Source organism: Rhopalosiphum maidis, chromosome 3, assembly GCF_003676215.2.
Source record: "Rhopalosiphum maidis isolate BTI-1 chromosome 3, ASM367621v3, whole genome shotgun sequence".
Classification (NCBI taxonomy): Eukaryota; Metazoa; Arthropoda; class Insecta; order Hemiptera; family Aphididae; genus Rhopalosiphum; species Rhopalosiphum maidis.
Window position 1 is genome coordinate 29,541,762 of NC_040879.1, and position 18,075 is coordinate 29,559,836.

At 25.5% G+C, this 18,075-nt stretch overlaps 1 protein-coding gene across 5 annotated transcripts in view; it reads right to left on the bottom strand.

Annotated features, from left to right (window-relative positions):
- Window positions 1–4,275: 4,275 nt before the first annotated feature.
- Window positions 4,276–18,075, bottom strand: part of LOC113555960 (calcium/calmodulin-dependent 3',5'-cyclic nucleotide phosphodiesterase 1A-like) — a 353,800-nt gene continuing 340,000 nt past the window's right edge. For 2 of the 5 annotated variants that reach the window (XM_026960611.1, XM_026960610.1), the window contains 9 exons: window positions 12,301–12,553; window positions 11,597–11,713; window positions 8,879–9,019; window positions 8,068–8,237; window positions 7,587–7,748; window positions 6,515–6,717; window positions 5,979–6,344; window positions 5,085–5,207; window positions 4,278–4,932 (listed from right to left, as the gene is read on the bottom strand). In XM_026960611.1, the coding sequence (XP_026816412.1) occupies window positions 4,811–4,932; window positions 5,085–5,207; window positions 5,979–6,344; window positions 6,515–6,717; window positions 7,587–7,748; window positions 8,068–8,237; window positions 8,879–9,019; window positions 11,597–11,713; window positions 12,301–12,553 (1,657 nt within the window). In that variant the 3' untranslated portion in view covers window positions 4,278–4,810. Of the gene's footprint in view, window positions 4,933–5,084; window positions 5,208–5,978; window positions 6,345–6,514; window positions 6,718–7,586; window positions 7,749–8,067; window positions 8,238–8,878; window positions 9,020–11,596; window positions 11,714–12,300; window positions 12,554–18,075 lie in introns of all 5 variants that reach the window. The other 3 variants (XM_026960613.1, XM_026960614.1, XM_026960615.1) reach the window with 3 other exon arrangements.

The following is an 18,075-nucleotide window of genomic DNA, read 5'->3' on the forward strand; positions in this document are numbered from 1 at the left end:
ACGATAAATTATATCCATTCTAAACACTGTAATAAATAAATTATTAATAAAATAATTTTAAGGATTTGAAGTTTACCTAATGATAAATCGTTATAACGGTTTTAATTGTTTTTAAATTTTTTTTGTATGCGAATGGACATTTTATTTGTTCATTTCACATATACAGGGTGCACGATATTAACGGCATTTATAGGCATGTATAATGACAAGGTTTGAACGTTATAAATTATAATTATTATGATAACCATAACTGTAATTACCTATGTATGTATAATATGTAGATACCTAATTATAATTGTTAATATTATAGTTTATGGTTTATTATTAAAACGGTCTATTGACAAATATCGACACACTGACGAATACGATATCGTATGGATATCGTAATAACGTATAACACATAAATTATATCGACATTTATCAGACGATCGATATCAACATTGAGAAAAAACAGATTCACATTAATTCGATGTTGTAACATAGTAGGTACGAATATATTATAATCTTAAAAGAAAAACTAAAAATACGAATTCATCAAAGATATTATATTCATAATAAAATATATGATGTTAAACGTCGCGATAAGTCTTGTTCATTTTTCAAATTTTTACGAAAAATGGTTCTTGGTTTTTTTTTATTTGTTTAAACACCCTGTAGATATGAATGTAAAAATATCAGTGAACATATTCATATCATGTGTGGTAATATTCAATCGCCAATAAAAATCGTTAGGTAAATCAAATCGTTATTCAAACATTAATAATAAGAACATATAACAATTCAAATTGTAATCATATAGTCATAATTGTATTATTATAAATATATATGCGTTTACTATCAATGTTTTTAATAACAATTGATTACATTTAATAATAAATAGTACTTAAATATTTTTATATTTATTAAAATATTATATAATATATAAATAAGAAGTATTATTTTAAAATTATGTACAAATAAAAACATACAGATAGTCTTAAAAGTATAAATTAACATATTATAATCAACAACAAAAATCTAAAACACCTAAAATCGATAAATAGGTTGTATAACGACCTTGTCTTATTTGTATGGTACCTATTATAGGTACTGAATGGTCCAGAACTATGTCAACAGAATATTTGGATTGGAGCTGATAAATAGGTAACATCGTATAGGAAAAAAATAGATATATTTTGGATTTCCGTTTCTCGGGTTCAATACAAATATAAGAGGAAGTACCTATTGCTTATAATAGGTAGTGGCATTTAATTTATTTCCTTTGAATAGATTTTGTATTTTTTTTTTTTAAATTCATTATAAAATAGGTAATATTATTTAAATACACAGTATTTCTGTATACACCAAAAGGATCGTAGTTAAATGGCGGTCAACGGGAATATTTAAATAATCGAGAAAAAAAAATCACTAATTCGTTTATTGAAATTAGCAATAACTATTAATGTTGAAACATCACGCGCACGTGGTATGAGAGTCTTACAACGGTAAGTACCTAATTTCTGAACCACTTCTTATCTAATTATGTATTATGTAATAGATATTGTATATAACTGAATGTTATTCAAATTTGGCACTGTATTTTTATTATATTAAAAGTCATAATATACGTAGATATTTCATATTTTGATCATTAATAATTAATTACAATATAAATGGTGTTTGCTTGTACAATAATCAATATTAATGGACGGGTGAATAGTTATTTTTGGTCGGATCTAAGATCATTGTTGTAAACGCGTGTTACATATATTATAGTATAAAAAGAGATGTATTTTTAATGTGTTACTACTCAATACTTCCCGTCTCCTTATGTACTTAAAATATTTATTATATATTTTTAACATATTACATTGAACAATTAATATTATAATAAACAAAAAAGTCCTATATTATATTTGAGAACATCAAGATAATTGGAAAAAAACATCAATATGAAGTTTATATTATTATTATTCGATTAAATCTTTATTCAACATTTGTAGCGCGCATATCCCTCTGAAATTCGCCTCAAATTAAAGCGCAACCAGCACACCGAACATTTTCATTTCGATTAATTTATCAATCATTTACATTTTTTATGTTATTACCATTTGTTTTTTATAAACCACACAATTCATCACATAACAACCAGTCAACCATTTTTAAATATATATTAGACACCTATATGAGTAAAATTTGTGCGTCACTTTACCAACAACAACGATGAAAGGTGCTTAGACCTATGATTAATAAGTGTATTATTAAATATTAATCCACTCAGTTTTTATATTTTTAAATTAAAAAACATATTATATAAACCTATGTATTAGATAATTAAGTCAAATAAAAGTCTAGTGAATTATTTTTTTATTTTTTTTTTTTACCGACGTTATTTCACAAGACACCAACAAAAACATGAAATGTTTTATGGGGTATCACAAGCAAAGGAACAAATGGATCATCATTAGGGGCTAATGTAATAATAAATTGTAAAATAAACACTTAATAGATTATATCATATTTATCATACTATACCTACTGAAAAAAATAACTATAACTATTTTTTTTTTTTTTTTTATGTATTATTATGTTTTTGAATTTGAATTAAAAAAAAATAAACCTCAAAATTCAACCATCAAAATCGGGCGTAATCAGTTAAAATCCCCCTCACTCCATAAAAAATAAAAAGAAGCCATTATAGACAGCTCAAACAAATATGTTCAATAAAAGTGATCATATATTAGAACACCAATGTTTGAATGTACTTGGTGATAATTTTAGATATTTGTATATCTAGCCACTTTCTAACCTGTGTCTTATTAGCTTAAAATTTCCCCAATTCTCCTCCCTCCCCTCTTGAAAATCAAAACCATTTAAGGTTATACTATATAGTATAAAATAATATACTAATACGTTTCAAGTAAATCAATTTGATGTTTTATGATGTAGTTGTTTTCTATTCGAGTACACATGTCGTAATAACTTTACGAAACTCGTAATTTGATGTTATGTATATATATTTGAAATGCACCCAACCACAAGGATAACATGCTTTGTTAAGCCAGTGGTGGATTTATATATTGATGCTATTTCGGGCCAAGCAAAGTCCTGCATACATTTTTATAGAGATATTTTATTACAAATGCCCTCTTTGCCCACCATTGCATCCTATCTGGTGCCGTAGTACCTATATCATATTCACAATTTATAATCTGAAAATATCATATTAGGTAAAATATGTTTATAGGTAACATTTTAGTATGTACTATAGAAATTGGAAGTACTAAACTTAAATCAGCTTACATTGAATAAATACATTTGTAATAATTGTTTATGTAATATGTACAAAAAGTAACGTGGTTCATTATATACATTTTTTTTCGTTTTTTCAAGTTTTTAATTTTTTTTTTTTTTTTTTTTTTTTTTTGATAGCAAGTAACTTGCATTTCGTTTTTATCAATTTATAATTTTATAGTTTATAAATAGCTGATTTAGTTCAAATGAAGCTGATGATTCGTTACACACAATATTTTGATATTTTTAAATATTGTTGAAATAATTTATTATTTAACGATATGACGTGTCCATCGCACGACTATGACCCAGAAATAAAAACCAAGGCCGTACCTGGGGGGGAGGTTGGGGGGTTCAACCCCCCCAGAAATGTTTTCGTGTTATATTATGTGGTATTAAAATAACTATTTCAATCTCTGTTTTAATCAAAACACAATTTTTTTAGCTTACCCCCCTACCCCCCGAAATTAATTTCTAGTTACGGCCATGATAAAAACGTTATGGTAGAGATAAATAATCATTTAACCGTTATAATTGAAATAAGAATGCACTAACCTTGCATTTTATTTTATATTTTGTTGTGCAGACACAATTTGTATAGTGTTTCAATATTTAATTGAGCATAGCAGAATAATATTTTGATAGATCTCAGCTTATTTTAAACAATAATGTGCTACGTATGTAATCGTAATAAATATCGTTTTAAATGTTTAACATGTAATATTCATGTATTAACTTAATCCCACAAGAAATGAAATGTATAGCAATTAAGCCCACTAACTGTTCTAAACAACTTACATTTAACTAATATGAATACAATTTCTTAAATACCTATTCAATGTACAGTTTGTACAATATATAATACATTATTTTTTCATACCTAGTCAAGTTACAAGTTTAACAGTTAAATAAATAAATTAAAAATAATTAAGATTTAGTACCAATTTAAGTCTTGTCAGAAATAGGTTTGATCATCATAGATAATAAATACTTTATAAATGAGTATTAAAATAATTGTTCATTTCTTAGTAGAATTTTACTATTTCTATAGATGTAAATAGATAGAAAGTCAATTGGTGAGATTGAAAAATTAAACTGGGAAAATTAACAATTTAATTAGGTGAGTAGTAATTAAATAAAATTTATATCGCAGGTATAGCTTAAGACGCCCTATTCAGTGAAAAATTTTTTTTAGGTATAACATTATATACATACACATGCATAAATATGATACATAATATATATATGCATATCCTATACACGTATAGATAAATATATACATTCATAGTAACACCTCCCCTACACCACACACACACACACACATACTATATAGATATTAATTAGTCTCTAATATACCTATTTTAAAGTGAGCTTATATTTTAAAAAATTAATTTTAAATTGTCTAAAATGTATGAAGAGTACCTCTGATAAATATTTACAACATATAATGCTAATATTTCTAAATTACAAATCTAGAATCTAATTACATGCCAATAGGCAAAAAACTATGGCTAAAATCAAACTGCAATATGAATTTTTATTCTTTTGTCTCTACATCTGCTGATGATGATTTGTTATCGTCTTGTATAATTTCATCAGGCAGCGGCATCCTGATGTCACGCATTGTATATTTGGTCTTCGATTCTCTCAGTTTTGCTTCTATAAATTTGCATATATCAACATTATTATATTAGTGGCGGTATATTGTGGTTTGATTTTTAAATGACATATTTGTAAGAAACATAATATGAGTATATACCTATCATATAATATATAACATAAAATATATTCATTATACGTATAAAAATTACCTCTAGCTGCTTGGACCTTCCACTTTGTTTTGTTTATGACCAAACAATCGTTCCACGGTTTTTTAATTTTATATAACTTATTGCTAGTTTGGGGATTTTCAGCGTTTGTTTCTTGTTTTGATTCTAAAAAAAAAGTTATTTTAATTAATATTTAGATAATTTTAATTAATTATAATTAATATTCTCTTTTTACAGAAGTATGTTACTAAACATATATTCGGAAACTTTAAGTATTACTCTTGGAGTTTTGTGATTAGGATATATATATGTATAATTAATGTAATTAAAAATAAGTTCTTAATAATAAGTCATCAATCAAAAACAGATTTTATTAATTGAATAAAAAAACGTTTTTTAATAAAATATGCTTAGTTTTAAAAAATATAATTTTTTTGATAAAATGTATTTATAATTAATAATAAATTCATAATGAAGCGAAGAATAATTTGCTTATATTTATTTTTAATCACCTATTGAACATTTTGTGGTATTTATTTAAATATAGCTTTTAATTTAGTCTCTAGCGTTTTTAGAAACACAATCCAAACTATTTTTAAGTTTGAATAACAATTTATGATATTTGCTACAAAACCATTTAAACAATATTTTGTTGTAAATATATTTACTCTGTATTTTAAATTAAAATGTCCAATAATAATTATTTAATTGAATAGTACATATAAACATTCTTCAAAAATTATTGATAATTTTTAATTTAAATAAATTAAAATAAATTGAATTTTGATTTTATTTGGGTAATTCAATGTTTTGTTTGGCAATTTTTATAGGTAATAGGGATAAGGTTTAATCTAGTAGGTTTTATAATATTGTAGGACGTTATTTTTAACATTTTAAATTTGGTTCAGTGTCATAAGCCGGTAAAATAATTATTACCTTTATCAGACGTTTCTTCGACTTTTACTGCCGCGCTTATAGAATCCGAGTCATTAGTGTCTTTGGTACCTTCAATATTTTTGGTTTCTTTCGTATCTTTAACATCTTTTTTATCTTTAGTATCATTTTTAACTTCGACATTTTTGTTGTCTTTTATATCTTTTCTGTCTTCGATACTGCAACTCATTGCTGTGCACGCGATAGCTACGTCAGATTGGTTTGATTTATCTTCTTTTTCGTCATTGTCGTCAACCACAAAATTAGATATGCTTCGGGGTGGATTAACCAAATTGATTGGACCCAAAATTAATTCCAACATATCGCTACACACAGCCATACTAGGTTCAACGATGAACTCAATAAACCCTAGAAAGTAAAAATTGTTTTTATTTATTATATTAATTATTTACTTTAAAAAAAAAACGAGTTATGAATATCGTCCGAACATTTCTAATATTAATTATTGTACTGTTATTTAAAATCAATATTATAATTCATTTCATATATTATTATGTTGGATGAATTAAAATACCAACCGATTTGTGACTCAGCAATTAGTGTATTATTTCTGTCACATAACGGGCTGAATGGGAGTCCTAACTTTTTCTCCATGTCTCCCTGCAAAAAGAACTCCTCCAACAATTGGCTTGTCCATCTATAGTGCAAATCCCATTCTTTGGCTGGATGTGATATATCAGCACAATGTAACACCATCGACATTGCTTTGGATTTGTCGATTCTGTAAAGTAACAATAAAAAAAATTGCATTACATTTATGGAAATTCACTAATAAATTAATTGTCAAATATTTATGTGATGGAAACTTTTGTATTATGAAAATATATGTATTATTTATATTTTAATCAAAGTAAAATGAATATTAATATCACAAATATCAATACTCATAGGGAGTTTATCAAATAGTTATTTAGTTTTGTAAAATCTTATGTACGATAATGTTATGAAAATCTTTTGGTTTTAAATGATCGCAGCAAACGAATTGCGTCCCAAGATCCCTTTTTTGCGTCCAGATATTTAAAAACTATACTAATTGTATTCGATAAAATGTAAATGGCTATATTATAATTGTATCTGATGTTGATGTTGATGTCGATACGTCATAACACTTATAACCTAACCTATGAACTAGATTTGATGGATTATCATATGTTTTAAATACGGTATTGGTTAATTTTTGTTTATTTAATATTTCAACAGAATAACTTACATAGTTATACTCACTAGCATATTTAATTTAATGTATGACTTACATGTTTTTCATAACACATCTAACGATTTACATAATTTTTTAATTATGTTTGAAAACAAAACAGTGCGATAGCGATAGTTAATGGCACACAATGAAAACACATACTAACCGCTGTATATATTTATTTCATAAGTTTCAAAGTATTATAATAGTCATAAATACTCATATTGTCATATTGATTATTGATTTAAATAGTCATATATAATGATATCAGGTAATTGGGACGCAATTATTAAAGTTGTAAAATACCGGAATGCAATTCGTATATGTCACTTATTGCATTTTTTATATCAGGGATGCAATATATGTATGTTACCAAAATTATATTAAGTACTTACGTAGGCTCTGGTGAAGCTAAAAGACTCTTCATAGTTTTCAGTTGTTGAAAATGGAAACTCATATCAGTCGCCAATACCATATCTATGACAAGTGTACGGAATTCACGGAATTCTTCTTTGGTAAGATTTTGTAATATGTTACAGTCCTCATCTTTTAATATTCTATAAAAATATAAAAATATAACCTATTTAATCTATTATTTTCATTAAACTATTTTAATACATTATAAATAAAATATAAATATTTTCAAATTAAAAAAATAGTTAAATAATATTGTATAAACGTGTTTTTAAATTCATTGGTATTATAATTTAATTTTTTAACAATATTATTATTTAAACAGCTGGCAAAACATTGATATTGATATTATTTTTTATACATATAATATCCATTATAATAAAATAATGCAATTACATAAAAATGTATTTAATTTAGTTTAATATTATTCCATCCACATTTATTTACACTTATGTAGCTAACCTGAATGTGGAACTGATATGATAATTTTCCAATACAGCGCGATCATTATATAATAAGGCAATCTCCGTGCCAGACATTACATGGAAGTTATTTGTTGTTCCAGTGTGTTCAAAGTCGTGTGTAATAGCAGCAATTAACATTGCGAAAATTTCCAAATCACTTAGCCAATTCTACAAAAAAAAAAAAAAAACAAAAAAATTAAGTACTGTTAAAGTATCATAATATATTATTTCTATTACAAAAATTGATTTTATATGCCTCAATGGTAAATTATTTCACTTTACTAATATAAAATATATACAATTAAGATTAAAAAAATTCTAAATTATTATTAGCTATTATATGTATATAAATTATAATGAAAGACTGTTTATTGGACACAAAAACAATATTAATTTTTATTTTAGTAAAACGTAAGACAAAATATATTGTTCATAGAAGTAAGCAGATAAAATAGTTGGTCTATTTTAAAATTCAATTTTATGATTAAATTAACAAGTTAAATATTAGAAACAAACATATATTCAGTAAAAATAATAAAAATCAGGATAGACGAAATTTTAGAATAATTAAGAAACGGAGAAATATTAAGAGGATAGGGCGGTAAATTCTGTAAAAGAAGAAAGTAAAGTAGGTAGGTAAAAATGTAAAATATATTCTAAAATAATAAATAAAATAATGAAAAGACATTTTTGTACTGGTGGACTTCTATGATAGTTTGGAGACAAAATTCCTACAAGCCTTTATTTATTTAATAGGTAAAACTGTACAACAATCATAATATAGTGTTTTGTTTTATTAATAATATTACCATTAGTCCAGTTTGACAAAGCATATAATGCACAGTTTGTGCGACATCAGCACCATGTAAATTGTTATGGTACGGATTTTTATGTCTTGAATAGCCTTCTTCGATTCTGCATAAAAAGTTTTCCATGACTACCGATGGAACCTAATGCAAATTAAATAAATTAAATACCAATATAATGTTTAAATAGATTTTTAAAATTTCTTCCTTTAATTATTTAAGTTTGAGAGTGTGTTTTTTTAATTTTTTTCATACATAATTTAAACACTATTTTTGGTGTCAATATTATTTAACTATACATTGATGAATATATTAATTAATTTAATCAGTAAAAAATACATGACATTTAATAATAGTAATTTATTGAAGTTATTTTTTCGGGGAGTTTTAAGAGTATTAATTTATTTGGCGTTTTTGATTTTATTATGCCTAAGCCAGAATCATTAGTTTCTAAAAAAACTATAAATCATTTTAATAGTATTAAATTTTATATATAATACAAAAAGTTTTTAAATTCTAAGTAAATTTGATAAAAAAGAATTCAGATTCTAAGCGGATTAACGAGTATATTGGTTTTCAATTATATGTTTTTATTTTTATGTTTTTCATTAGCTTTTGAAGTAATAAAAATTCTTCAATCTTCAACATTGAGAAAAGCTTTTGGTAGAAAATTGTAAATAGTTATTCTCAGGGGATCAAAGTAAATTTTTTCAAATTAATCCGTTAACACTAAAATAAATTACGAAAAAACAGAAATATTTACATAAATCAAGTTTTTAAACAAATCGATTTTTGCTGCAATTCAAAAATAAATAGCAGTAGACATTCAACATATTTTTTTAATCGTTTAAAATTTAAAATTGTGTAAATTAAAAAAAAAATAAGTTACAAGGATTATATTGCATAGGTAATACAAGGCTTTTCATAAGTTGTACTTATATCAATTCTAAAAATACCAAAGAATAAAAAATATAATTTTTTTGTAAGATAAATCGAATATATCCTGTAATTTTTTTTTAACACTTTAAATACCCAACATGTCCAATGTCAGCCTTCCAATTGCTGAACCTAATAATGTCTTTATACTACTTTCGAGAATAAAACAATTTTTTTGATAATGATACGGCCAGTATCATACGGGTAGTTTAGATTGGATAATAGAAAATTTTACATGTAAAAAAATATTTGTCTAAACATTATCTCAAATTAAAGGACTTGAAAAAAACATCAGTAAAAAAATATTCGAGAAACATGTAATATACAAAAATATATGTATACCTATAAAAAATTGATATATTTACTCATAAACATAACCACCAAGTATTGTATTATTAAAAAAAAAAATAAAATAAAAAATAAATCGCAAAATATATGAAAAATATTCCCATTGTTTACAATTCAAAACTAAACCATAAATGTGTTATGCAATTATTGTAAATTTATGACGTTAGAAAATATCAAATAAGTTAAAATAAAAATAATAAACTATATCAATAGTTGTAGATGCATTCACATTTGTTAATAAATGTGTTATCGTGGTATCTAAAACTATTGTGTACAAATTGTAAATATTTAAATGTTATTAGGTTCCTTACTGATGATAAATTTGAATAATACAATTTATTTTTCTTTTGTGTATTGTTTTTAAGTAAAAAAAATTTGCTATATCAGCTCAATCACTTGAAACTTATCAGGTATTTTTTCAGTTATAGGTACGTGCATAGGCGTAACTAGTCCTTTAAGTTAAGGGGGGGGGGCTAAATTCCTAAAAATATTTTATAGCAATTTTTTTAAACTTAATTATTATTTACCACTAGTCACGCCTATGGGTACGTGTAATACAAAATGTGATATGAAACGGGGAATTTGTATTATAACCGTTTTAATAATATAGGTAATAATAATATTATTGTGATTCGAATTAAATTCTGTTAAACACACACACGTTAAAATAGTTTAGAATTTATTATCATAATTGAAATTATAAATGTGAAAAAAACAGTTTAATAGTAAATATTAAATAATGTTTTGAATGGATTTTAAATTGAATATTTAAACGAAAATTAAATTAACAATGAAGGTATGCACTATAAATCTATACATATTACATACAGATTCGATGAAATATTTTTATCTGATAAATGATTATAAAAATAGTTCTCGTTGTATGTTATGTATCTAAACACGAAAAAAACTTAAATGTTTAGATAACAGTTATTTTAGATAGTAGAACACGCTAAATTTATTTTATTCGAGTGGGAAGGGAGAGGGTTATGTTAAGTTAGGTCGGGCTATGTATTTTTTTCGACAAGTGTTCGAGGCCTATGCATTTTGCAATAAATGTGTTTTGGGCTTATGAATAAAATCTTGGTGAATTGTAGGTCATACACTGTATACGTAAATAACATCATAAGGTATCAAATGTCTGAAATTGCAATACCAACAAATTACACAATATTATGCTGAGCCCCTCCCCTCACATAAACATTTGTAACTGTTATATATAAGTATATGATATATACACTTGTATTCTTGTTTATAAAATAAAAACACTAAAAATTTAGTACAAACATAATAAGCCGTCATAATACAGCGTTACATTATGTCGTATTTGTATTTATAAGTTATTAAAAATGTCAATTGTGGTATCTGAAATGAAATTGTGCAGTTAAGAAAATATTACGAAATGAAAGATATCTGATTATAATATAATAAACTTACTTTAAATTTTTGAAATATTCCATAGCGATTGAGCAAGTCATATCCCAAGTATTTGATGGGTTGTCCATTTCCATAATTATCCAGTTTATATACGTCAAATGACCAATCGTTCAAGTCCTAAAACAACGAATTATTATGGATTAATTGACATGTTTTTACACTGTTTAATAAATATTATATAGTATATTAAAATATTTTTTAAATAAAAAAATATATTATTTGCATTTTAATTTTGATTTCGAGGTAAGTACCGGGACTGAAATCAAATTATTAATATGGGTGTTATATTTCGTGTAAGATAATATTGTAATATGATTTAACTATAATGCCAATAACATAAATAAGCGTGAAAAAAATTACATGTGTACCCCAAATAATAAAATATAGAAATATCGAAAATAAATTAATATATTATTTTTAAAAATATATAAGAAATAAAACTGTACTGATTTAGGCCAGAAATCAATTTTTGTTGTTTGACTTTTAATTACTTTTTATGTATGACACTTATATGATAAAAATCAAATTAATAAAATTAAAATAACTATAAAAGTGGTTTAAGATCATTCGCAACAAACAAAGTACGAGAAATAAATGATATAATATTTTTATTGTTAAATCAGTTAAATTATATGTTTGTGTACAATTTGGAAACAGTTAGTTGGTTATTATTTATTATTAGGAGACGAGTATTGTGAGTTTACCTTTAGCACTTCAATAACGTCCGGTGGAAATGTCATCATTGGAGCGTTGATCACTCGGCGATACATACGGTCAACAAATATTCCAGCACGAATGGCGTGTGCGACCGACTTAAATTTGGGTTTTTCCTCACCTTTGCGCCTTGTGCAAGCCATTTGTCTAGTGAATGTAGACGCGAGCCAATCTCTAACTTCTTGTGGTACCGCGTCCGGTTGCACTTCCGAAAGTTCGTCGTCCTCCTCGGCAGCCAATCGTCTGTAGTTAGCATACATGCGCGCGCAAGCACACGCAACAATTAAAATCATTAGCTAAACAATATCGCGATATAATAATAATACATTCTAATCAAATATTGTTGTTGAATGTTCCATACCAAATGTCCGTAATTTTCGTGGTTTAAATCGCGTGCAAAGAAATCACAGGTCCTAACGTTTTCCCGAACAGTAATCAAATTTATTTTTGAAATTATAGAACGATACATTAAAACAACTTGTTACTATGATTACAATATTTGCACTAAATACCTATACAGTTGAAGCGAATTATAATAAATAAATAATTGATAAAAATATATCGCTATGCAAGTCGAAATACAATTTAGAACATTGTCGAATAACCATTAATTACAATTTTAAGATCCGTTGATTCAATTTGAAAGTTATAACGGACATAACAAATTAATATGGTGTATCCGTGTAAAATATAAGTTTCTTTGTATATGAAAAATATCGACCATATATTAGCGAGGGAGCAAAATAAATTATATTATAGTAGAATTAAACAGCTATGGTGAGTATTTTAAGTTTTTAACTATTTCATCAACAATTTTGAAATTCAATTAATACAACCGTAGCACATGTAATATATTAGCTACTGAATTTAATATTTACGCAATATTTTAATTTTCATCAATAGACTGTAAATTTGTAAGCACTAAAAACTAATCAAATATGTGCTAAAAATGGTTAAACATGAATACGTCTCGTTTACTTTGTATTAAAATCGATTTACTTATTTTATGTCACGTTTTGAATAACAAGAAAAATGAACTAAAAAGTTTAATAAATTGACTAGTGGTGTAAATTGCGTACCTACCCATGGTGTAAGTTTTTTTTTATGGAGAAAAAACATCCACTCAATATAATACGGCTCTCTAACAATGACGGTTTATGATATAACCAATCGGGGGTGGTGAAAATTACTACACCGCCATTGTTAGGCCTGTATAAACACAAGGAATTTCCATTTTCTCTCTCTGTTGCACAAGGAAAACAAATTGGACTTTTTATTTTTTTTTACCACACAACGTCAACACAGCCGTTGTGAACTGTGCCATAACTACGCGACAAATGCGACAAAACACAATGTGCGTTGCACTGTCGACCGAAAAAGTATCGCGGTTGGCACGGTATGGCGAGAGAAGGAAAGGATACGATGTTTATAAAAAGTAAAGCGAAATAAAGCCTCGTCTCTAACGTTTCGGTGCGTATAAACTCACTAACGAAGTCATGCCGCGTTTATTGGTTATCGATGCCCGCGCGTCAAATAAATAAAAACCATATAATCAGTATGAATATACGTATGTACATAACCTAACCTATATATGGTCATGTACAATATAGGTACCTATAAGTATATAGTGGAATATCGTCTGCGCGCCATACCGCGTGCTGAGACGGGCGAGTCAAAGCCGCTGAAGAATTTATTATTGTATTACATAAAAAAAAAAAAATAAATAAATAAACACAAAAAATAAAACGAATCAATTTGAGACGTGCTACACACTACCGATTTGCATAAATGTTTTTTGATTCATTTATAAACGACTACATCACGAAAGAGGACCGATGAGACATTACGTGTTCCGTGTCATATTAACAATTAGGACATACTTATATCCGAGTGCGCGCACTGTTAACAAAATTATTGAACAATTGCATTTGTTTAGAAGAAGACGTATACTATACGATTCCGAGGAGAAACAATGTATCCTTTGTATTAAATAAATGCGCTTTTTATTTTTTATAAAATCTCATCACTTCAATAGTATATTAAGATAAACATAAAAAAAAATCATTCGTTTTTGAGTTACGGAGTAAAGTACCAACGTATTGATGATTATATTTGTTATTAAAATTGTTAATTTTTGTATTAAATTCGATCGGTACTATGGCTTATTCGAAGAGATAAAAGTAGAAATAACAATCAGAAACAATACGAGATAAAAGAGAAATGTAATATCTATCAGAACATTATTCGTCATACACTCATACCAATCACACTATAATATAATATTTATATTTGCATTAGAAATATGAGTATCAGTCTGAAAATAGACTGTGGATCCACGCTATTTTAATATAAAATTGACACCGGAGTACACTTGTACATATATACCAAGTTTCAGCTCTTTTAGAGTGGCAGAATTTGGAAAATGTATCCGTTGGAGATTTAAGAGCGAAAATATTCTGAGCATTAAATAGGTATATACGGTTAATTTGCGATAACACAATGATGTATATATAAAATAAAATATAAATAAATCAAAATAATTACAAATTTGTTTGCACTAAATAAATAAATGTCAGTGAAAAAATAGTTTAGCACATTGTTAGCTAGTATTAACAATATAAACCAACAGTTCATAGTATTTATTATTATTAGTTGTATTCTTAGTCGTGCGTTATAATAATGTGAGTTGTAAGTTAACTCAAAATACCTATTGTACGGGCTGGTTACAAATATTTGTTTTAGAACTAATAGATTTATAATAAAAATAACTTTTATTGTGCCGTCGTACATTAATGGATCCACTTTAATTTACTCAGCATTCATAATTGTATAATCTTGAATGTAATCCCAATAATTAATTAAAAAAAAAAAAAATGTTGATTAAAAACAACTAAATTTAATTTAATTGTATCATAAAAATATTATTGATTTTAAGCATAAACTTGAGTTGTAGTTCAAATATAATAATAATAATTTTCTATTAAAACACAAGTTATAATGAATAAGTATTGGAAAGTCGCTTTGATGAAATATCTGTTTTCGTTTATTTTGTATCGTTGTAAACATATTTGATTTATTCAAACATTCAAACATCCAAACATTCAAATATATGATTCAATTTCCACCTGGGTTCAATTGAAATAATAAATTATTAATAGTTAATAGTTTCAATGTATGTTTGCTCTGATCATGCTAATCGATTTGTCTAGTAATATTTCCGTTTAGGTAATATAATAATCGTTTATTTCAAATTAGTTTTTATTAGAAAAAATGCGTGTATTAAATAAAAATATATTAAATATATATTTATTATATTTTTAATCTACGTAAGTATCAACTAAAAATATACTAGAAAGTACACATAAAATTACAACTTCCTAGTAGGCAGGCAATTATACAATTTAATTATTATAGATATTCTGTAATGTACATTTTAGTAAACAAAATCGTATTTAATCACATTATCGAATTAAATTTAAAACAATCGTATATAAATAACGGTTTAGGTTTTTTTTATTTATTTCAGATTGAAAATTATACTTATAATAAAATATGGAAAAAAAATGTCTAAATTTGAAGTATGATTTCATAAATTTGGAATATTTAAGACAAACATAAAATGCACAAAGGTTAAAACAAGGTACAAAAGATAACCTCGTTAAGTCGTAAATATTGACGTCACGGACTAGATTAAAATGACGATGACGATGATAATAACATTACATCGTTATTAAATGCCATATATGATGGTATGACAGAATTCCTATAGTGGAGAAAACGTTAAAACTTTTCACTCTGATCGGTTTACGTTACGACATTATTCTTGATGAATTAATTACACTCTGAGAGCAATGTTAATAACGAACAATTATTTACCGTTTATTAACAACACGTGGTCACCGTGTGTCACTAAATACGGTGGTCGTGCTCGATTCGGATGCATTTATTCGAATTTTACTGTCTATCTGAATATATATTGAATACACAAAAGTCAATAGTCGACATGAATGACGATTTAAATTGATCAAAAATTCGGCTCTATGGGATCACAGAGACCTAGGCCGCCGCGTTGAAGGTTAATAACCAAAAATATATTACCTAATTATATCAAAATCGCGTACATAAAATATATAATTCAAATGAAAAAAATTTATATTTTTAATCTTAAATACATTTAAATATTTAATCAAAGTAACTTACAAATTGTTACGTGTCAGTCATGAATACAATTGTCATCATAGTTAATTATTATGTATCTACGAAATTATATGAAACAGTTTTGGGCAGAAGAGAACCACTCAATCAGCTTACAGTGTCTACACTCATAGTAGTTAAGAAACCAAATTTATTTACAGTACAGACGAGTCAGAAGATGATATTATGTCGTAGTGTGTTTAATCTTCAACGTTGAGAGGGATTATTGAAATGCATGTAAAATTAATGATATATATATATATATTTTAATCAAGTTAGGTTAAGTCGAAAGAAATAATTAAAAAAAGTTTGATCTTAATACAGTTAAATATTTTTTTATTAATCAAGTTTAGTTAAGGGTATTATAGAAACCAACATTTAACGTACTAAGTTTAATCAATTAATTTTAGTTTAGAGCGATATATGTATTGATTCTACAATGCCGTGTGTTTTTTTTAGTACGATGTATATACGATATGTAGTCAAAAAAATTATTAGATTTTCAATTTTGAGGATGATTTCTAATAAAAAAATACATATACCTAGATTGTACTTTAGAGAAATTAAGATAATCGAAAAAAAAACAAACAAAAAGATAAAAAAATGGGAATTTATACGCAAAACTAGATTTTCACAGAATAATCTCATAGATATTTGAAGTTTTTACCAAATTCCAAATTAAATAATTAATAATGTCAACAATTATCATAATCACTTTTTATAAGCATTTTAAGTTAGAATTTTAATAATATTTGTCAAAATCCCGAACATTTAAAAAATTCTTCAAAATTTTCTTTTCATATTTCAAATTTAATTGATTTAAAGATTCCTTGTTAGTTTTTTTATCTATCTATAGCAAAAAAAAAAAAAAAAAACCAAAAAGATAAATTTTTTATGAATTTTAGAATTTAAAATTTGTGTTACGTTGGATATTTACCAGTATAATAACTATTTATCCTCAAATAAAATTACATATCATAACTATTGATAAAAATGTTATGATTAAAAAACATTATTTTTTGGGACATAAAAATTTTATATTATTTGTTATATTTTATAAATACAGTAACATTATTAAGTGCAATGTTTTCGGAAAAAATGAATTTAACCTACTATTTAGCAATTTTGAAGAACATGAAATATATACATTACACGTACTAAGTGATATAGGTTGATAGACCGTCTCGATACTCCTTAAAATTATTTTTCGGATACAATGATATAAATTTAACACAATACTCATCACTACAGTGACTTATTCGAATCTAACTGTATAATAAGCAGAATGGTACATACTTATTTTATAAATTGTAAAAATCCAATAGTTAGTTCAAAATACTTGAGTTTTATTTAACAATTCTGGATAATGGAAACAAAAATAAATCAGTCTAAAAGATTTAACATTTAATTTCCTAATATGTTTCGTAAATTATAATTTTGTTATATTTATTGTTTAAATTATTATTAAATAAACGTAACTTAGATTTGATCGAAATCAACTCGTAATTTATTAATTTAATACTTATAAAAACCAATTAAGTTAATTGTTATTTTTTTATGATAGTATTGGT